Raw genomic sequence first — 22,868 nt, 5'->3', positions numbered from 1 at the left:
AGGGACCATGAAAGTCATAAATTGGCCCTGCCCACACCCTGTTCTTGATTACTTGACTTCCAAGTAGTGGTGCAGAAGTTGGCTGCTGGTTCCCCAGTTTTGTATTTTTTTCATCTTACACCAGAGTCTTTCGACCAGTAGTGAATTTGCCCCCCATCCAGGGACATGTGGCAATGTCTGCAGACAGTTTTGGTTGTCACAGCTGGCAGGGAGGGTCCTGGCATCTAATGAGTGGAGCCCGGAGATGCTGCCAAACATCCTGCAATGCACTGGACAGTCCCCTGCAACACAGAATTATCTGGCCCCAAAGGCAGATAGTGCCAGGTTTGAAAAACCATGTCTTAACATGACTTTTCTGTGTTAACTGACCACCCTAAAGTTTAGTGGCTGAAAACAAGAATCATTGTATTACCTCTCATGATTCTGTGGGTCGACTGGACTCAGCTGAGGATTACTCTGCCCCAGGTGACATTGGCCAGCATTGTAGGCATTGGGACTGGAACGCCCAGGATGGCTCGCCCATTGTCTGGCACATTACCTGGAAGTCTGGGCGACTCTGGGACTGGTGGGCCTTTCTGTGAAGTCTCAGGGTCTCTTGCTCTCTGCTTGGCTCTTCTATGTGGTCTCTCTGTAAAGGGTCAGCCAACTACAGCCTGGGAAGCCTGCTTTGTAAACAAAGTTCTACTGGAGCACAGCCACATTTGTTCTCATCTCAGTGGCTGCTGTCACTTTATAAGACACTTCAGTAACTGTGACCCTGTGACCTGCAGAGCCTGAAATGTTTACTGTCTGGGCCTTGAAGAAAAAGCTGCTGACCCCTGATCTCCATGGTCTCTCTAGCAGAGATGTCTGGATTTCCTCGACGACAGCTCAGGGTTTCCAAAAACACAAAAGTGGAAGCTACGAAACCTTAGGGCTGAGCCCTGGAAGGGACATAGAATCTCTCTGGCTGCATTCCATTGTTTGAAGTGAGTTGTAGGGCCACCCAGATTCCAGTCCCGGGGAACTACAGCGGGCATGAACTGGGCACCCTCATTGGAGACTGGCTCCCTGACTCCGCCCAACATGTCTTCCACTGTCTGTATTCGTGCAATCCCAGGGAAGATTCTCATTGGCTCTGGTTTGGGTCACTTGCCCAACCCTTGACCGGTCAGTAGGCCCGGGTGTGAAGTATTGTGATTGGCCTCATCTGGGTGCCCAGGGATTCAGGGCACTGAGATCACCAGGACCTCACTGAATGGGGGGTGTGCAGTCACCCAAAGGAGCTGGGAGTTTTGAGTAGATAAAACCACTGTCTGTCCACTGCAGTGACCTTTGGTATTTATGTGTACCTTGTCTGTTCTCGATGTCCCCATCTGCAAAATGGGAGACACGTATCTGATAAATAGCACTGGATGAGTTAGTGTACAGACCAGACTTACCATGTTGCCTGGCACATAGAGACAGTCAGTCAATGTTACCCAGGAATGACAAGCATAAACCTCAACGTCTAATACATTGTGTATCTTTAAAATGTACTTGATGTATTTGTTCGAATAAGCTCCTACCTTTTTTCTTTGAATATTTAAATTCTCCAAGAGGGTGCAGGAAGGGAAGAGGAGTTAAAGCAGTGGATCTTTCATTCAGTAATCAGGAGGCTGGGCTTAGTGAAATGTAGATTTTTCTAATAGAATTCTCTTCCACGGAACTGTTTCATACTTTTAAAGAGGCTTCCTGGAGAGTCTGGTTGAGAGACTGTGATTGAAAAAATGTGATTGTATTAGTATGGTTTTTCTTCCCCCCTCTTTTGAGTTTCTGTTTTGGAATGGAAGCTTCATTTTTCCATGGGAAGAAGGATCCAATAGCTGTTCCTGCATTAAGTTTCTTGAATCTTGCAGATGGAGATTTTCTTCGGGGACCCTTGGAGGAAATGAGACAGGGGATATAGCCCTGAAGCAGTGCCCCTAGCTTGGGCCAAGGGAGGGCAGGGAGCTGACATCTGGGAACCAGGGAAGGGATTTTTGTTTCTCAATTGTTATTCTATCCCCAGTGCCTAAAACTGTGTCTAGTACATAGTGGGTGCTCAGTAAATATTGGTTGACTGACTCTTGCTGATGAACAGAGTAAATTGCAAAATCTGAAACACAGTATCACATATTTTGTGTAAAAAAATAAACAAGTGTGATGTTAAAAATGCATATAGAAGTGTTGATAAATGTGCTTTTTTTTTTAATGGAGGTACTGGGAATTAAACCCAAGACCTTGTGCATGCTAAGCACACACTACTACTGACACACCCCCACTCCCGCTGAGTTGATAATTGTTAAAATTGACCTCTTTTTGGTGATTTGACAGTCGCTGAAATTCTACGTTCTTTTAGCTACATTCACTACAGGCAAACGCTTCAGTGTGTTCACAACCTTAGTACTTTGTGCAAAATACAACTTTAAGGAGTACCCCATCTCCCCCCTAATTGCAAACATAATACAAAGTTAAATATGAAAGGTCAAAGTGGGAGAAAATCCCTCAAAATCTTACCTGTCTGAGGTAACCACTGTTAACAGTTCGGTGCATAGTCTTGCAATTTTGCTTTTGTCCTTATGAAATATTTATTATGGAAATTTTCAGGCATATCAAAAGGTAAAGAGATGAGTGTCATGAACCCCTGCATTCCAGCCACCCAGCTCTAGCAAGGGTTTAATTTTACACAAAATGGGTCGTATGTGTGTAATGTTTTTGCCGGTCGCTTTACTCACCCAGCAATGTATTTTACTCAAATATTTATGGAGCACTTGCCATGTGCCGGCTTCCATTCTGGGCACTGGGTTTACAGTAGCCATCAAACCAGAAAAAATCGGGAGGAGGGTATAGCTCAGTGGTAGAGTGCATGCTTAGTATGCATGAGGTCCTGGATTCAGTCCCCAGTCCCTCCATTAAAAAGAAAACAAAACTAATAATAGATAAATAAGTAGATCCAATTACCTGCCCCCCCCCAAAACAAAACAGAAAAAATCATTGTCCTTGAGGACTATAGATTCCCTTGGAGACTGAGCTGTTTAACTCTCTTCACCATATGCCTGATGCTCTTTTATGCGGACTGTTAGGTTGTGTCCACTTTCCTACTGATGGATGTTTAGGCTGTTTCTGATGATTTTCCTGTGACGAGCAGTGCTCATCATGAGTGTCTTGATGTGTGTGTTTTCCAAGCATTTCTGTGAAGGACGCACTCCTAGAGGTTGAAATGTTGGAAGGTGGAGTTCCAAACAAGGAAGCAGCATGCCCAACTGTGCTGGCTTTTTGCCCCCTGGGTCCACATGTGTCTATGACAAGGTCACTCCTTGACAGTGTTTTCATTTCATGCTTTGCGCCACCCTAGTGCTGGAACTCACGGTGTGCAGGGATGGGGTTGATATGGTTTAGGTGTCACAGAAGCTGCCAGGAGGGAAAGAAGTTGTGAAGGGTTTGTTTTTTTTTTTAACAGAGACTTGAGTTTAGTGTCTCACTTGTTCACCTTAATAACCCAAAGCCTTTGGATAACACATGGCGCCGTGGAATAGGTTTCTCAGAGATCTGAGAGCATCGTGGTGGTTTTGCCTGCGAGCAGTCTTGTCTGCTTATGGGATTGAGATGCCTGGTGGTTGCCAGTGACAGACCCAGAGTTATTAAGTTGGACGAGGCTGTAAGTAACGTGGAGGCCCAAGGCCTGACCAGATCAGGAGAGACTGGCCTTGTGTGCCAGCCGTAGTGAAGACAGGTTCAACCCAGAAAGTTGCAAGCCAGCATGTTTGGGGAATTAATAATTGAAAGCTCAAGTACTTGATCTGAAAGAAACTTGGAAAAGGAGAGGGAAGAAAGACTGGGCTTGGCACAGTGACGTCAGGACAAAAGGAAAATGCCGTGCAGCTTTCAGTTTTGCTTCTGCATGGGATCCTCCGTGAAGGCGGTCTGGGTGTTTGTTTATTTTTTATCTTTTTTTTTTTTTTTTTAACAACGATCACAATGAATTCATATGGATCTATCCACTGTGCTTGCCTGATTCCCTAAGGGACCAAAGGAAGGTGTATTTAGGATGACTGGCTGAAGTAGGAGATGTGGTCAGTGCAGTGGAGTTCATCACATGTGTTTTTGATCCAAGTGAATTCAACTCTACACATAGAACAAAGAAAGGGAGTGGATAACAACAATTTAAACTATATCAGCTAATTCATCAGTATGCCACTCAGCGACTGTGGGTATGAAATGGCTTTTTCCTTTGTTGGACTCTATCGCTCTCCACCCTCTCCATCCCCAGAATTTGTAGATTGAGGCTCTAACTCCCAATGTGGTGATATTTGAAAGTGGAGCCTTTGGGAGGTAATTAAAGGTGGGCCCCCCTGTTGGAATCAGTATCCTTAGAAGAAGAGGAAGAGAGACCATCGCTCCTTCCCTTTCTGCCATAGGAGGACCCGGGAAAGGTGGAGGGGAACCAGGATCTTGGTCTGCTGGCACCTTGATCTTGGACTTCCCAGCCTCCAGAATGCTGAGAAATAAGTGTCTGTTGTTTAAGCTGCTTTGTCTATGGTATGTTGTTAAAGCAGTTAGAGCAGACTAAGACCCTGACTGAGATACGGCACTTGGGAAAGGAGTCAGGCTATATGCTAAGAAAAATGGTAAGTTGCAAACCCATCCAGATGTGTGACATGTCAACACAGCAGGGCTAAGGTCAGAGCTCTATTTGGTTCCCTGGGCAAAGGCTTTTTTCCCCCTTTTATAGCACCTACATATTAAGGAATCCACAGGAGATAAAACTTGGGCTAGTGGGATAAAACTGAGCAGGACACACGTAGTCAGAATGCAGTGATCTGGAAGTGAACTCCAAAGTCATTTGAGATGAGGATTGTGTTGCTTCCATCCCATTATAAACTGGTCGAAAGGCTGATCAGCATCTTTGACCAAACACTGCCCTGCAGCCTGCAGAGAGGAGGAAGAAAAGCTTGATTTCTGTTCTCCTGTTTTCTGTATCTACAGGATTCAAATTATAGCTGCCATGGAAACTGCTTTAGAATTTCTGGAGCCCTTAATTTTAACTTAACATAGAGAAACACTTTGGTGCTGCTTTCATAATTATTCATGACGACAGGACAGTGACTAAATGTCTTTTGACAGCGAGGGAAGACATAACAACACTTTTTCCTTTCTTCCTTTCTTTGCACTTTCGTAAGGGGGTCCGTATTTGAAGCATTTTATTGACCCGGGAGTCACTGTTTTGTCTCTTACAGATTCCAGCATCATCACTGAGTTACAGGAGCTCCAGCCTTCAGCAAAAGACTTTGAAGTCAAAAGTCTCGTGGCTTGCGGTCACTTTGCCGAAGTGCAGGTGGTGAGAGAGAAAGCGACTGGGGACGTCTATGCCATGAAAGTCATGAAGAAGAAGGCCTTGCTGGCCCAGGAGCAGGTAGGAGCATTTTAACCTCACAGCCTTTCCCCTCCCAGAATGTTCACTGCAGAGATGATCACCTGCTGGACTGACATCTGGGATGGAGCCGGTTTCCCTCTGTATCTCTAGCTAATTACGCTTGCATGGCCAGAAAGTTCTTAGCACTCTTTCTCCAACTGATAGTGACTAATTTTGAAGGCTGACAAGCCCCCACCCCCAACCCCCAATCCCGCCTTGGTTGGTTTATCATGTCTTTATAGTTGCATATTATTCAGATCCAACTTGGCCTTTTAACTAATGAATTTGAGATGATCTTACATGACCATCAGCTGGGGCCTTCAGAGCTATGCATACTGTGGGGTGAGGCAGACAGCATTTGCCTTCGTACAGATATTTGTGTTGTGGGCACGTACATTTGAAGAAGTTACATAAACTTGTTCAGTGGCGTGGGAGTTGCTGGTTTCCGAGCAGGTGAGTAGTTAATCTCTCCGATGGTGGTGTTTTCCTCTCTTTTTAAACAAGGCTGCTGCTTCCAGACATATTGATTCATTTGCTGTGCTTCTGGAGAGACAGCCATCAGCCTTGGAGTTCAGAGAGTAATTTATGAGTTACACACATTCGAGTGCACATCATGTGTTCAATAAGGCACCCGGCTCCGTGGGAAGCCTGCAAAAGGAATCAAAGGCTCTGTAGCTGTTAGTTCTAGGGTTTTAAAACAACCTTGGAAAGTGGAGGAAAAATGCAGATACATAAAGCAGGTGCTGACGAGCTAAAGCATCACAGATGAGGGAGCAATCGGCAAATTCCCAAATGATGGAGAGAGGAGAGATGTGTGTGGGCCAGAGACAGTTAGGGAAGGTTCACACTACTTAGGGGAAGTGTAGGCTCTGGGCAGAAAGAAGTGGTGAGGAGGTACCAGATAGAACTGTGGTGTGTGTCATCCGGGAGGTCTGAGTACTAGAATTCTTTGCAGATGTGGGTTTTTTCCCTCCTTGGTTTCGAACAAACAGACTGGGAAATGGGGAGAAATAAGGACATTTGGGTTGGGAGGGGTTAATTGGTGGGAAACTGCAAGAACCCTTTTTTGGTTACTTTGATAACATAGGCAGCGTCTAAGTAACCATTTTAACCATTTTTAAGGTGCAGTTCATTGGTACTGAGTCCATCCACAGTGTTGTACGAACCACACCCACTGTCCATTTGCAGAACGTTTTCATCATCCCAAACAGAAACTCTACCCATTACATAGTAGCTCACCATTTCCCCAAGAACTGTTTTTTTGTTTGTTTGTTTTTTGTTTTTTTGGAGTTGCAGTTCAATCTGTGAGATGGTTGGGGATCAGTTAGGCTTTTGGAAGAAGGAGGTTGGGATCAGAGTCTGGGGATGTCAGTGAGTTGGTGTGGCCTCCAGTTGAAGAAGCAGCGGAGGGCAGGAAGCTGCTTGTCAGCATCAGAGGATGCTGTGGCCTGTGTTCAGGAATGAGATGTGAGCAACTTCATAGAGAGGAGAAACGACAGGACCCAAGAACCACCTGTCAGCATTCCACACCTACTGAGCCCCTGTTTCCAGGTCCTTGGAGGAGGCTTTAGGTGTAGCCTTGTGATGCTTATGTTGTAGATGGGAAATGGTGCATGTAAAAGGAAACTAATCCGACACGTACCATACTGCAGGCAAGCAACAGAGACAGTCACGAATGTAGGTGTGCCCGCCTCCAGGTGAATGACCTGAGATGAGCCTGCGTGAGGTGTGGGCTGGAGGTTTTGAAAAATCACGCACATGCAGGAGCTAATTAAAGCCACCCACCATTCCTTAACTGAGCCATGGTGAAGCTTCAGAATTTAAGGGCATGAGAGGAGAGAAGTCGGCACAGGGAGTGAGTGGAAGAACATGCCAGAGAGGAGGTGGGAAGAGGCAGAGTCCTGCAAACAAGACCTGTCACCTAGGAGACGCCAGCACATCTGCCCAGAGTTCAGTGAGAACCGGGAGGAGTCCTCAAAGACCGTTTATTTTAATGGAAGCTTCAGGGGTCCGATGAGGAGTCGACAGTGAGCAAGTGAAGGTGTAGACCCTTCAGTTCAGCCACCCTTGCACTGAGCACTTTATGTGACGAGAAGCATCAGCAAATCTGGTGCAGTAGATTATGGGGGTTGGGTTGGCATTTCCAAAATGTGTTTGATATTAAACTGGTGGTGTGCAAGGTGATTTTAGGTAGTCCATGGACAGAGCTATTTTAAAACATTTAATAGTTGCATATTAACTGGCATATCCAAACCTGGGATATTGACATGTTATTGTTAGAACTAAATGGAAGAAGGTATATTTAAAATTCAGTTATTTGGAGAGAATCACAAATTTACAGAAAAGCTGCAAGTACAGTGTGTCAGTCAAGGTCCTATAGTATATCTATAAAATATACATTATGCATACACATTGAATATACATACATATACACACTGCATATTCGTGCATATGTATATATGTACAACTTAGGTGATTGTGGGGGCTGGAAAGCCTGAAATCTGTAGTACAGGTCAGGAGGCTGGGGATTCTTGGCAGGAGCTGGCGATGCAGTCTTGAGGCAGAATTTCTTCTTTCTCAGAGATGCCTGTTTTGTTCCTAAGGCCTTTCAACTGATTGAATGAGGCACACCCAAATTATCAAAGGTAACCTCTCTTACTAAATTAACCACAGTCTACGAAATATCCTCATGCGACACCTAGATTAGTCTTTGATTGAATGGCTGGGTGCTGTAGCCTGACCAGTTTGATGCATTAAACTATCATGTATGGTATTAACAACTTTTTTTCCTGAACCACTTGAAAATCAGATGCCAACCCAATGGATGCCCCATTACCTCCAGGTACTTAAGAGTACATTTTCCTGCAATGGGAACATTCTCCCATGAACCACAGTACAACTATCAAAATCAGGAAATTAACCATGATGAGTTACCACCATTGAATCCTCAGGCCCTGCTCGAGGTTCACCAGTTGTTCTTTTAGAACAAAAGGATTCAATTCAGGATCACACATGGCATTTAGTTGTCCCATCCCTTTAGTCTTTTTCAGTCTGGAAGTGTCCCTTAATTTTTCCTGGACTCTCACGAGCTTGGCGATTCTGAAGGTTACAGACCAGTCATTCTGTAGAATTGAGATTTGTCTGATGTTGCTCATGCTCAGGTTCAGGTTCTAGATCTTTGGCAGGACTGTCACAGATGAGATGCTGTTTTCTTCCCATCGCATCCCTACAGGTGACTCTGAATTTGTTACATTCATGAGGGTGTCACTTTGGCATCTGCCACACTTCTCCATTGTGGAGTTACTCCTTTCCCTTTGTAGTAACAGAAGTCTTTTGGGAGGAGTTACTTTCAAACTATGGAAATACCTATTCCTCATAAAACTTTCAATTTATTTATTCACTTGTTTATATCAGTATGGACTTGCGTTTTCCTGTCAATGAGTTACAGTCCATCCCTGTCATGATGTATTTTTACACTCAAGTTGTCCCCAAGTTGGCCAGTGAGAATCTTTTCAGGTTAGCTTTTCTGTCGTTTTGACATACTCCCCATCTTTGAGTTCTGTGTTGCTTTCTGATACAGCAAGATGCCTAGGCTCTTGTACTTTGACTTTATCTGCCCCAGACCTGCAGTCACTCATTTCTCCAACGAGTATTGTTTTTTTTAAGTGGAGAATGCTATTTAGAGGCCAAGATCTGGGCACTAGGTGTTCTCATTGCTGTTGGGATATCACTGCTCCCAGACCTCTCTGGTCAGAGCCAGTGAATACATGTACATGTATTGCAATATACCTACCTTCTCTCTCGCCCCCTACCCCTTACACACGCACATCTCTATTTCTGCATCTGCTTTGTGTGTTGAAAACCATGCATTCACACTAGCACCTCCAAGTCTAATCTAGCTTCACAGAGTTCATTCTAATTTTCACCCTTTTCACGTTTGTGAAGTCTCTTCTCTGAAATGACCTTTAATATTTTTCACTTGTTTTGTGTACCTGTGGACATCCAATCTACTGTCTTAGCTGCTGCCACTGCTGTCCCGTCCCCTTGGTGGGCTCAGCAGCCCTGCTCCAGGCCGTCTCTGCATGTGATTTTGCCCTCCTCACCATATATGGGCCCCTGATACCCGATACTGGGCTGCCCCACATGTGGTTGCTGCCCTCCTCACCCTGCTTGGGCCTGGTGCCCTGTTCTGGACCACCAGGCTCGCTCTCCCTGGCACCTGTCATGGATACTGACTTGATCCTCTTCCATCTACTGGCTTTAGGTCTGAATTGTCCAGGAGGGAAAGGTGATGAGAAAGAGAAAGAGATTTAGATTTAAAAGAAGTGAGTTGACTTGATACAAAGATGTTAAGTAAGTAATTGAACACATAATATGTGACTCTGGCAAAAACACTGAGCAAAGTAGGCACATGAATGGGATTTGTGAAATGTTAGACTAAATGATGGCTTAAAAAAACTGGAAATATCAGTTGAAGCTTAGAGAGCAAAGGACTTTCACCCCCCTGCCCCCTCAATACACACTTAGTTCTTTATAATTGTCTAATGGTTTCTTTTCCCACAGGTTTCATTTTTTCAGGAAGAACAGAACATATTATCTCGGAGCACAAGCCCTTGGATCCCCCAATTACAGTATGCCTTTCAGGACAAAAATAACCTTTATCTGGTGAGTCGTTCCGTCCATCTGTCTGGAATTGGTCTAGTTTTGTGATAATCAGATGGCACAGCTGTAGAATTGAATGTGGTTCTTGCCCATGTGGTCCATGACACATCTCATTCATTCTCATGCTTTCCTGTCTTCTGGTGTCTTCTTGTTCTTGTCCTAAGGATGAAGGGCTAACCCATTTAGAAACAGCCCCATTTATTACTGGATAGTGTAGCTATGGCTCAAAGGACAATAAAGAGAAGTCATTTGTTGGGGAATAGTCTGATATTACCTTTAACAGTATCTTGCTTTAGATTTTAAAAATTGAGCTAACGTATGGTTATTATAAGAAAATGCAAACATTGCAGAAAATGTTTGAAATAATACAAGGGAACATTCTCTACCTTTCTTTTTTTATTTTAATTTTTTTTTGTTGTTGAAGTGCAGTTGGTTTACAGTGTGTTAATTTCTGGTATACAGTGTAGTGTTTTAGTTATACATATATATTCCTTTTCATATTTTTTTCATTATAGGTTATTACAAGATATTAAATATAGTTCCCTGTGCTGTACAGTAGGACCTTGTTTATTTTATATATAGTAGTATCTGCAAATGCCAAACTCCCATTTTATCCCTCCACCCCCTCCTTCCTGTCCATTAACCATAAGTTTGTTTTCTATGTCTGTGAGTCTATTTCTGTTTTCTAAATAAGTTCACTTGTGTCATTTTTTTAGGTTCCCCATAACAGTGATTTCATATGGTATTTCTATTTCTCTTTCTGGCTTACTTCACTTAGTATGACAGTCTCCAGGTCCATTCATGTTGTTGCAAATGGCATTATTTTATTCTTTTTTATGGCTGAGTAGTATTCCATTGTCTGTATATACCACAACTTCTTTATCCACTCATCTGTCGATGGACAGTGGACATGTAGGTTGCTTCCATGTCTTGGCTATTGTAAGTAGTGCTGCTATGAACATTGGGGTGCATGCATCTTTTTGAATTAGACTTTCTGCTGGTTATATGCCAAGGAGTGGGACTGCTGGATCATATGTCTACCTTTCTAATCTATCTCCCCGGGGAAACAAATGTTAATGGTTCGTATGCTCTTTCTCACCCTTACCCTTGCCTTGTGGAAAAAATATTCCTGTGTCTATGTATAGCACAAGTATATGGTTTGTTTTACAAAAATGATGTATTACTGTCTACTCAGTTCTTCAGCGTGTTTTTTGCCTTTCAATAATTTGTCCCTGACATCCTCCCACGTCAGTACCTGCAGATCTGCCTCGTTCTTTCCTGCGGTGCCATAGTTTTCCCTGGTGTTCATGCAGCTTAACTTACAGAATGCTAACATTCATTCCGGGGCCTTTTTTAGGTTCTTGGCTGTTTTGATTTATAAAGTAAAATAAAAAAGGTACCCTAGAAACAATTTGTGTTTCTGATTCAGTCATTAAAACAAGACTTTCCTATTACCCTGAACGGAGATAAACTTTTGTAGAGACTCACATAGGAGAAAAGGGTAAGAGATGGATTCCTATTTGTCTTGAACTGGGCATTTTTGGGTTTACTTTGCCACCTTTATTTCTAACCTGGAATGAATAGTTTATTTGCCTTGGTTTCATATGAGTTGAGAACCCAGTACCAGTGGATAGATTCCTCTTGGCCTCACCCAGTCTTCTGAGCAAGGATGCTCGAATACAAATGCATCAGGAGACTGGCCTTGTGAGTATGAAACTTCCTTCCCTTGAGTATTGTCCTGGAAGTTTTCCTTCCTTGAAACCTGGGGCGTGGAGCCCTGACCTTTACGAATGACCTTGGTGTGTTTCTAGGCTCCCTGGGGTTGTAGGACACTTGTTGCATGCATACTAGTTGTCTTGTGCCCTGTGTATCTTGAAGAGCAGGTGAACCAACAGATTTCTTCATTAGCCCTCAGAAAGGAAGTTCCCTTGACACAGTAGGCTTTTTTGTTTGTTTGCTTGTTTGTTGGTTATTGTTGTTTTGGATATTTAAATTAGAGCCCTGCAAATGATGTAGAACACCATGAGGATAATGTTCAGTTTTGAGGCAGCACAGAACACAGGCAGTCCTGGAGCTAGGAAAGGTTCTGATTTTTGGCAAAAGTTGAGAGTCTAAACTTTTCTGCTCTGTCTCACGCTGCTCTGAAAGCTCACCTTCTTAATGTCCCATCTCATACATCATCTTCTTAAAGGTAAGCATCACTGAGATGCGTTGGGACTTTGACACCATCAGGGTCAGTTTGCAGAGGTGACGACAGAGTCTGAGTGTTCTGTGTAAAGGAACTCAGAGGAGTGAGGGCTGGTGGTGCAGTCTCAAGTGGCAACCACTGCTCAGTTACCGCAGGGAAACCACTGCCCGCCTGTGGCGGCCGGCGAAGATGATCAGCGGGGCCCCAGGAGTGAAGCTCGCTGTAGTTTTCTTCCTGTTGATCGTAGTTGTTGTTTTTTTTTCCCCCACCCCTCAAGTGTTTTTAAAGCCCATCTTTAGGAGGGTAATACTTGGGCATTTTGAGAATTTTAGATGTTTTGGTGTCAACCTTTTTATCATTACCAGTTGGCTTTGTCACAGTGGTAAGAACCTTCCCTTTTTCTTAATCGTGGACTTACCACTGTGTACTTCTGCTGGGATATAGCTATTTTGGAATCCCTCGTGGATTGGGAAAATCTGCCGTTCCTCTGCTGGGACAGGCTTCCAGCTGCAGGGAGCTTCCTGTTTTGGGTCTTTGGGTTTTGGGCATCCCTCTGGATCTTGACACTGGCCTTGGCATCCCTAGATTAAAATAATCTTCTCAGTTTTTCCACCCTCCGTCTTGCAAGATGGGACTGATCTCAAAGCAGCTGTTTTGGGGAGAGGGTATAGCTCAGTGGTGGTGTGTGCTTAGCATGCATGAGGTCCTAGGTTCAATCCCCAGTACCTCCATTAAAAACAAACAAACAAAAAACTAAAAAAAACACAAAAACCGAACAGCTGTATGGAGTTCTGGTTGCCTCATGACCTTGATACCTGGCTGCAAGGGAGTCTTTATACCCTTCCTTAGTAGCTCAGTTGGGTGTTACTGATGCGATCTTGTAATTATTGCCTTGTCTGCACTCTCTTCTCCAGTACTTTGGCACTTTGGCGCAAAATGCCTACTAAGGGTACAGTTTTCGTATAAAAATCCAAACTTAGCATAGGAATTAAGATATGAAGATAGATCCACCATCTCTTATCTGCAGTTCTGAAATACCCAGTGCTCCGAATAAAATGACCTCAGGTTCTTTTGTTACTCACTCAACAGCACAACCTGACCTGAGCTCTCTTCTTCATTCCCTTTAATGTGACTAGTCACACATTTTGCTGCAAATTATAAATATGTTTGATTACAGGGTGGTATCCCAGGCCCTACCCGAGGGTGTTGCATAACATCAAATACGTGCCACAGTTTGCCTTCCTAAAAGCTGAACGTTTCTGAATCAGGAGACACATTCCGCCTGCAGCAAGATAAGGGGACTGTAGATCCACATTGGCATCGTGAAGCACGGAAATTCCACTCTGCCTGTTGACTGCTCCTAGATCACTAAACCTTTGAAGTTGGGGGAAACATGCAAGTCATAGTAAGCTCCCCTGGCAGTTGATCATTAATTTGTAATGCAGTTGTAGTTTAATTGAGGATACATTTAAAATCAGTGAAAAAAAATAGGATTCCATTTCCCACATGTTTCTTGAAGCTATCTCTTGTCTCCAGTCCTCTTTTTACTGTGAGTCTGGGCCGCCCTCCTCATTTGCCTGCATTTCTGCCTCAACCCCCTCAGTAAGTGTTCTCTCTGCCGTCTGTCCTGCTTTTCCCCCAGGCCTTCACACTGCAGCCAAGTCATCCCGCTGTTACAGCCCTTCAGGGCTCCCTGCCGCCCTCTGGATGAAGTCCAGACTCTTCCGCATGCTTTCCGAGACCTTTTTCTGATATCCCACCAGCCTCATAGCTCACCGTCTCTCTCCTTTCACCTAACATTCATCCCGAACTTCATTTGGTTCTTTGAACTTGCCTCTGACCTTTCTCCACACTTCTCCCCTCTTTCTCTGTTTACCCGGCTGACTCTTGCTTCTGCTTCTGACCTTGGGCTAGATGTTACTTCCTCCAGAAACCTTTCCCGGACCCTCTGCTTGTGGGAGGTGTGCCCTTCTGCTGTGTGCTCACTGTGGCCTGAAGTACTTCTTTTGGAGTGAGTGATGGTTGCCTCCACAAGGGGAGCAGTTACATCTCCCTTGCTTCCGATCGCGCTCCCCCAGGTCATTGCTTAAGAAATGCTTATTGGATGAATGCACGGTTCATTTCATAGAAATTGATTTACATACAAATGTACTTACTGTGTTATGGAAATCATATTATGTTAACAGTGTGAGTTCTGCTCCCCAAAGTATGTAATTGAAGACAGACCCAGTGAGATTTTTAAGATTTGGATTGCAGTGGGAGGAAATTGAACTTGGCCTCTTTTGAGTTTTGTCAGTTAAAATTTCCCATTCGTAGTTCCATACCGGTGACTGTGGCTTCCCACTTTTTGCTGCAGAAAATTGTGGCAAAGTCCACCTTCACATCTGGTTCTATATAACAAGGCTAGTGGTGTGTTCTGGCAGGTGGCCCATGAAAGCAGTGTTTTGTTGCTCTGGTTCATGATGAAATCTGTTCAGTTCTGCTCAACAGATGCATTCACCAACCAGTGTCCTTCCACCAAGGAGCTGATCTGTACAAAGAAAACACTGTTTTGCAACTCACCACTTTGTAGTATTGTTGTATCTAAATTCTCTGTGGGATTCTTAAAACTTACTGGCTTTGTGTTGATGATTTTCATACGGAGGGTCTTTTCAGGCTGCCCTTGCTCTGAGCCTATAACTGACCCCGCGAGTCTACTTTCCTGACTACGACCTCACATCGACTTCCCTCTGTTCATTCCCAGTGGTTTTTCCCCGCATTGCACACAGGGATGTATTAGTTAACAGAGAGACCCTGAAATACAGTTGAGGTTGGCGGGGCAGCTCCATTGTATGTGATAATTCAGGGACCCAGGTTCCTACTGTCGTGTGGCTTCCTGTCCTGTAGGATGTAGTCCTCTTGGCATGCTTGAAGTTGGGCCATTTCATGTCTTTGTTCTACCTGGCGGGGAGGAGAAAAGAGAAGAAGCATGTGAAAGTGGTCCACAGCACCTCTCACATCTTGTTGACCAGAACGTCGTCACGTGCATGCACATCTGTACCGTCAAGCTGCGTGGCCTAAGTCCAGCTAAAATTTTTATTGCTTGGGAGCAGGGAAGAATGGATTTGGGGGGACAAGTTAGGATCTTGCCCAGAGGTCGAAACAGCTCCTTTCGTAGGTAATAGATGAGTTTGGATGCCAGGCCCCCTAGTTCTGACTCCCATGTTCTTCCTCCTTACATCAGTGCTGGTGTATCCCAAACCACTTCTAACACGACCCCAGTTCTGATGTCTGGCTTGGGGTTAGTTTTTTTTGTATATCCTGTCTTGCTTTCAACCCACAGCCGTGCAATTTTGTGGACCGTTCCAGGAGCAGTCTGGAGGTGGACTGTTTCTAGGCAGTGACCCCACGGCCTATAGGATGACCAGCCTGTGCTGTCATTGGGAGTGGGGGAGCAATAATGTGTACAACATCGTTTATTTTACCTTAGTGAAGCACGTCACTTTATGATCGTTCTGACAGCAAGATATGTGCTATTTTGATCTCTTGGGTAGGATTTTTCTAGTTTTCAGGCGTGTCTCAAACACGCTTGCTGCTTCGGAAGCCAGCTTCCCATCCCAGGGAAGCTGTGGCTTAGAATATAGGTGCTTATTTTGTTCCTGTACCTTGTTTGATCTCTCCAGAGCCATTGGCCTTTCCGGCTTCAGTTTCCTCACTGGCGAAATGAGATGTTAACACATCTCCCTGACTTCAGTTTGGTTGCTGAGTGTATTATTGCTTTGGGGGTCCTTTGAGTTCTCAGTGCCTTTGACGTAGTTGTTCTGTGTGTTGGTCTTTTGAGGCGGATTTCAAGTGAGTGCATTTAGAGCTTCTCTATTTTAGGAGCTCCAGTTTAGTTACATTGTCCCGGTTTGCCTGGCCCCACCTTCCAGGTGGCTGATCGGGTAGCGCTGGGGTGGGGCCCAAGAACTCGCATTTCTAACCAGTTCCCCGGTGACGCTGCTGTTGCTGGTCTGGAGACCCCACTCTGAGAACCGCTGTCCTGCGGGGATTCCTGGTTTCTGGTTACGGCTGCTTCTTCTGTTTCTTCAGGGATGGGCTACACATCTGAGACCCCTTTCCTCTCAGGCCAATGGATGGCACCTACTCCCCTGCTGTTACTAGCCCCGGGGTGACTCGCCATCCCACGTTCATTTCCTTTAACCTTACCCACGCCTTTGCAAAGATCCCTTTCCTCCATTAATGGCTTCAGTTACCTCATTTAAGTGTACTGTCTGTTTCTTGCCAAGAACCTGGATGATTTGATGTTCAGTGAGGTTTTTTGAATAGATGGATGAATCAGGCTGGGATTCATATTTGCTGAAATAAAGGACCTTCTCTCTCTTTCTCTTGGTCACCTTGCCCTTCAAGAAGGATAATTTAGGGTTTCTGCTAGGGGCCACTCTGCACAGAGCATCCATCCCATCTCCCCCCACCCCCCATGCCAAAGGTCAGTAACACTGGGTAGAGCGGATAGTGATGCCAGTAGCATCGTTACATTTTCATGGCACTTTCAGTCATGCTGATGGCAGTGCAGGCATTTCAAGGACACATTTCTAAGAGGTGGCTCGCCTGGTACGCCTCTGATGGCAGCAGTATGCAAATTGGAGTAGAGAACTAAAGAACTATTATGTATCCCCACCCCCCACCCCCGTCTGCAAACACGTGCATACAAGCTGGCATGTGTATATGCATGCACCTGCACACGCAGCACATACACACACACACATTTGTCCTTTGTTTCAAATGCAATGGAACTGTTGGGAATTGCCGTCCCAGTGCTTGGGGTATAGATGGAAACACCAATGGAGGAGCAGCCGCTCCTTCTAGACCGAACACATGTAAGATTTGCCCTTTAATTAGCATCTGCAGCTGCTGCCATCGGAAGGGTCTGTCTCTGTTGGCCAGAACGTCTTTGCTTTAAAAGAGCAAGTCTATCATAGCTCCAAGCCAGGCTCGTCTGTCAGCTGCTGTTTTTCTCTGCCATCCGCAGAGTTGTCACATCGTCGAGGGCTGTTTCACTGTAGGGCTCTTTTTCGTCCTCTTGTCTCCCTGGCCTCTGATTACCCTGCCTTGGCGATCACTCTCTGGGTGTCCCACGGCTGTTCATCGTGTGCAGGGTCATCTCCCGTCCTTGTAGGGATGGAAGACTGTTGCTTCGGTGCTAATGGACTGGTTATGGTCCAGCCCTCGGTTGTCAGTGATCTTGTCTCAATATGCAGACAGGCTCCAGGGAGTCACTAGAAAAATATAAGCAGCAGAAGCGAGGGCTCTGTTAAGGCCAGGTTTCACACCGGGGAGCCTCTGCTGGAGAAGCTTTTCATTCGGTTGGAGTAGGGACCCATGTTGGCACCACAACCTCATGAGCCTTGGGTCTCATCAGAATCACCGCAGTAGCTCCTTAAGAATGCAGATTCCTGGGCCTCACCCACAGAGCGTGATCCATGAAGCCTGGGCTTGATCCCTGGAATCCACATTTTTAGCAAGCTCCCTGAATGGTTGGGGTGGGGAAAGGGACATACTTTACCTTTCCATCCTGCTTGATTTTTTTTCCCCCAGTTTGTTTTTATTCTTCTAGAATTCCTGCTCCATGAAGGCAGGGATTTTTGTCTGTTTTCGTCACTCCTGTTTTCCTAATGTCTAGAACAGTGCCTGGCACATAGTAGGCATTCAAATATTTATGTGGATAAGTGTGTTTCATGCATTAAAAATAGTGCTTCCCCAGTGCTTCTGGTGTACAGGCAGGTTTGAGAAGCCCTGCCCTAGAGCACTTGCTGGTCTTCTTGGGTTGTAAGTCACATTTTTTGGGGGATCAGTGCCTCCCTAGGCATCTCTGAAGAGTAAAAGTCATGGATGGAGTCACTTTTTGGGGCAAATCCAGATGCTGTGAATGGACTGTCTGGCACAGCTTGGGTGGTGACTTTGGTCTGGTTTGATCATCGTGTTCTGCTGACCCTGGTCTTTGGTATATAGCATGTCGTCTGGATGAAGACTTGAACACTCTTAGTTTGTGACTTTTGCTGATGCTTTTGGAGCTTCTGGACTTAGTACTGTCTTTAAAAGTCTAAAATGTTTTCTGAAAGTGTCTTAAGTCCTGGTTCTTTATTATTTCTTTAGACTCAACGGCAAGATTGAATAAGCTTGTCTTGACCACACACAAGCTGTCTTCCCGTGGGCTCCGTTCATCTCAGAATAAGTTACTCTACCCTCATAGGCTAGTTTGGGGATGGGGGTAATATCTTGGGATAGCCAAATTTACCCAGGAAATGCTCAAATTAATTTCTCCTAAAGTGCACAGCTGGAACCCTCAGTATGACAATCTGGAATCGTGTTGGTGTGTCAAGTTCGATAAGTTTCTTTGCTAAGGAGGTTTGTCATTTAGTGTGTCTTTCTGGGCCTCAGGTTGTAGTGCTGCCTGCCCAAGTAGCTGTTGTCATTTCTTCCCTTTGTTTTCTCCGCCAACCCTGGTTTTGAAGAAATGGAGAGTCGTTTGACCAGTGGAAAAGACTAGTCTCGCTTGGCCGGGAATTTTCAACTCAGTAAACTGGACCTTCTGAATAGGAGCAAAGAACACATCTTTTTGCCTCTCTGAGAGATGGTTCTTATTTTTTGAGCTACTTGTCACTAGTCATTACAAATAGACTCTTTAAGAGTCACCACTAAGTGCCCAGCAGTGGTCAGTTTGTGAGCTCTTAAAAGCTGCCTGCAGCTGCTACATGTTTGACTTTCTCAGCCTTAAACTTGGGAGCTGTTCTGTTTTTCTTCCGCATTTTTTAATAGAGCCCCATTAGAAAATTTTTAACTGTGATGTGTCATCATAAATATGCATTGTTCTTATTTTAAGACATTTTGGTTCTAAAAGCGTGAGTACTTCTGTTATCTGCGGATTTTGTGTGTGTGTGTGTGTGTGGGTGGGTGGGTGGGGGTGGGGGTGGATATTTACGGCCTGTTTAATGGCAATATATATTTAAAACAGATGTAGAAAATTAGCATTCAGCCACGTCCCCAGGGCCTGAGAAGAACCTGGTTGGGATGAGTGGGGGAGCTGTAGGCAGCCAGGTGGCTCCTGTGGGCTCTTCAAGGACCAGGATGAGCAGCTTTCATCTGCCATGAATTTGGGGGAAATAAAATCTGCATCTCAACTGCTGCCCCTTCCAAGTGTTGCTGTTCTTGTTAGTTCATAAATCAATGCTTTTTCAGCATTTGCAGTGCAAATGGAACCTCAGTCTTCAGACTGTCTAGTGTTTGGTTGAGTATCTGCTGTGTGGAAGATGCCAGTGACGAGGGTGTCTTAGGGAGGACATGCAAGTCACTGGCCCCTCCAGGGGTCCCTGGTGGGGCGCTGACTTGCTGCAGGGCAGGGTCTTTACTGGACCAGCCTGGGGCCCGGGCATACCTGCCCATGCTCCACGTCCGAGCTGACTGGAGTTTCCCTTCTCTGTCTGGACTTGAAGCCCACAGGAGTTTGGAGGAGGATGGAGAGATGTCACCTCCCAGAGCTGGCCTCTGGGAGGCAGTGGTGTGAGAGGTGGTTTTTAAAAGGCATTTATTTGGATCTTGCCTTGTTTCAGAAAGGATTTGAGACAACTTAAAATGAAAGACATTTATAGTGTGGCTCATGAAATGGGAAATGGGAGCAAAGGGCAGGAGGAGAATTCAGGGAGGGTTGACACGGTTGCAAAGGTGGTCAGAATGGGCCCCAGCGTCTCCCAGCCAGAGCGGGAAGGGTCGGGGAGGACCTTGTTGGCGCCAGGCGCAGTATTGCGGGGCAGTTAGTCCTGCTCCCATTTTACAGGGGACGAAACTGAAAGGCAGAGGTGAAGTCGCCAGGCTGAGGTTTGAAGCCATCCAGGCAGATTGGCCTCGAAGCCCTGTGTTAACTCGGTAATATCACACTTGGTTACCATCAAAAGGAGGAAGGATTTCAGTTCCTTGGGGTGGAAGACATTTTTTGCTAATCAGGCAAGTAACCTGAGGCTGTACTTTATATTTTTTCCAGATTTTCCCCCCATGTATATACTAACAAGTGTGATTGATTTTTTTTTTTTTTTTTTGTAAATCACAGAAAAGGAGTTTTACTGTATCCTATTTAGGGCATTGCTTTATATTATCAAGGATAGCTTCCCATGGCAGAATGAATAGATGGAGTCCATTCTTTTTTTTTAATTTATTTTTTTGGGTGGGGAGGTAATTGGTTTGTTTTTTTTTAATTGTTTTTTAATTTTATTTTAATGGAGATACTGGGGATTGAACCCAGGACCTCGTGCATGCTAAGCATGCTGTCTACCACAGACCTATACCCTCCCCCCGAGTCCATTCATTTTAAATATCTCCATCTTATCCCATTATTTAGATAGATCATATTTTAGCACTTGTAATGGTGGCCCTTTGGGTGATTTCTAGGGTTTTTTCTTCTCCCCATGTGACAAACAGTACTGCAGTGAATTTCTTTATCCATCTGCAAACTACTGTAAGTTCTTGTAAAATAAATTGTCAGGAGTGGAGTTACTGGGTCATAGGGTATATGTTCACATTTACATTTTTAACAGAGATGGTCATATTGCCTTGCACATTGAGTGTTAAAGGAAAAGATCGTGTCACTTTTTTTGTACACCTCTGTATTCTGCTGGGTGCCTGGGGCAAGAGGAAGGAGGCAGGAGGGTTTGTTGCCCAACCCCCCGAGGAATTTCCATCTATGCTGTGTACCTAATCCTAGGGAACGTCTGAGTTGTTGACTTGGTGGGTGGGTGAGCGGGTGGATGTAATTCAACCTCTTAAGCCTGCCTTTGCGCACGGCGTCTGGGGTCCATCTTTCATTGTATTGATTCTCTTGGGTAACGGATGTAATTTCCTCAGGGCAGGGACCTCATTCTACCTGACTTATAAGATGTCTCACACATCTTCACGGCTTTGTGGAGACATTGTAATTATAACACGTCACCCAGTGTTTGAGGATCTGATGGAAAACATCCCCTCTCCCTTTTTTGTTTTTTTTTTTTTTTTTTTGGGTGTGTGAAGAATGAATGACTTTGGCATTCTATACAGGTCATGGAATATCAGCCTGGAGGGGATTTGCTGTCACTTTTGAATAGATATGAGGACCAATTGGATGAAAATATTATTCAGTTTTACCTAGCCGAACTGATTTTGGCTGTTCACAGCGTTCATCAGATGGGATACGTACATCGGTAAGTGAGACTCTCTGGTAGTTTACTGAGAATGTATCTGTATCATCCCAGAGTTCCTGCAAAAGAGTGAATGGATGAATGATTTCAGCATCAAAATAACACTTCGTCCAATTTTTAGCCGGTCTTCACCATTATTGGCTGAAAGCAAGTTTTCCAAAATGGCAGGCCGCTTGGCTTACCCATTCAACGATGAAACAGATCTAAAATTGTAAACCTCTCAAGCCTGCCAGTTAAATCTGTTAATGTAGCTAATAAGCCTGGAAACTCTTGCATGGATTCTTTGGGTGCCGCGGTAGAAAAACTGAATTTGGTTTGTGCAAGGAAATGGCATACCACGTAGGAACGGCAGCCAGTGGAGTTGTACCTCTGACCTTGCCCATTAGTGATTTACAAAAATGTTCCCTCAGATCCTCAGTCACAAAGTGTTTCTTTGCATCTTCACTCATCTGGTGTTTTATGAACATCTGAGAATGTTGGGGGAATGGAATGATGGTTAGACTGGGAGCCACAGAATCCTGAGTTGAGTCTCAGCTTTTCACTGACCAGCCACATGGCCTTGGGCAAATCCGCTAGCTCCTTTTGGCCTTAGTTTTCCTAATGTGAGATGTGTGTCTCTAGAAGCAATAATCCACCTAATAACATGTATTTATTCCTTTTCTGCTTTCCTCCCCATCCCTCCCTCCTCTCCTCCTTTTGTTCCTTCCTTCCTTCCTCTCCCTCTCTCTCCTCCCTCCCTCCCTCCCTTCTTTTCTTTCTCTCTTCTTCTTTCACTTAGATATGTTTTGCAGGATGCTCATTATTTATGCCATCAGTAGGGAGGTCTGTAGAGCAGAACACAGACACTAAGATTCCTGGCTGAGCCAGTATCAATATCCAGCAGCTGCTTGATGGTTGGCATGGAGAAAACAACACTAATTTGTGGCCCTGATTTTCTTACCAGAGACGTCAAGCCCGAGAACATCCTCATTGACCGGACGGGACACATGAAGCTGGTGGATTTTGGATCAGCTGCAAAAATGAACTCAAATAAGATGGTAACAAAATGGAATAAGATAGCTTAATAGAGGTTGAACTACAGAGTGTTCTGTGGTCCTGATAAGTTTGAAAAATGGAGGTAAAATTGAGCGACATTTTGGAGCCTTCATCTGCCAGTGTATGAAATGATATCTCTGCAGGGCAGCGGGGACACAGAGCTGTTTTCCAGACTTACTTGACACCGTACCCATTTATATAAAATACCTGTTAATACTCTACAAAACATTTTTAGGAACATTCTTATAGTTTGGTTAAAAAGAAGGGAGAATGCATATTTTGTTTTTCCCTTCATTTTCCTTACTGGTTATAAACTGTCTTCTGTTACACTGTCTTTTTTACTTGAAAATATTTTGGTAAAGTGTAA

The 22,868-nt window shown here is 44.6% G+C and overlaps 1 protein-coding gene across 1 annotated transcript in view; it reads left to right on the top strand.

Moving 5' to 3' along the window:
- Window positions 1-22,868, top strand: part of CIT (citron rho-interacting serine/threonine kinase) — a 148,041-nt gene that overhangs the window by 5,664 nt on the left and 119,509 nt on the right. Inside the window, exons 4-7 of the mRNA XM_031442804.2 lie at window positions 5,238-5,413; window positions 9,977-10,078; window positions 21,327-21,469; window positions 22,410-22,503. Coding sequence (XP_031298664.1) covers window positions 5,238-5,413; window positions 9,977-10,078; window positions 21,327-21,469; window positions 22,410-22,503 — 515 coding nt within the window. The remainder of the gene's footprint in view (window positions 1-5,237; window positions 5,414-9,976; window positions 10,079-21,326; window positions 21,470-22,409; window positions 22,504-22,868) is intronic.

This window comes from Camelus dromedarius, chromosome 31 (genome assembly GCF_036321535.1).
Source record: "Camelus dromedarius isolate mCamDro1 chromosome 31, mCamDro1.pat, whole genome shotgun sequence".
NCBI classification, from domain to species: domain Eukaryota; kingdom Metazoa; phylum Chordata; class Mammalia; order Artiodactyla; family Camelidae; genus Camelus; species Camelus dromedarius.
This window is presented reverse-complemented; position numbering and strand designations above follow the sequence as displayed.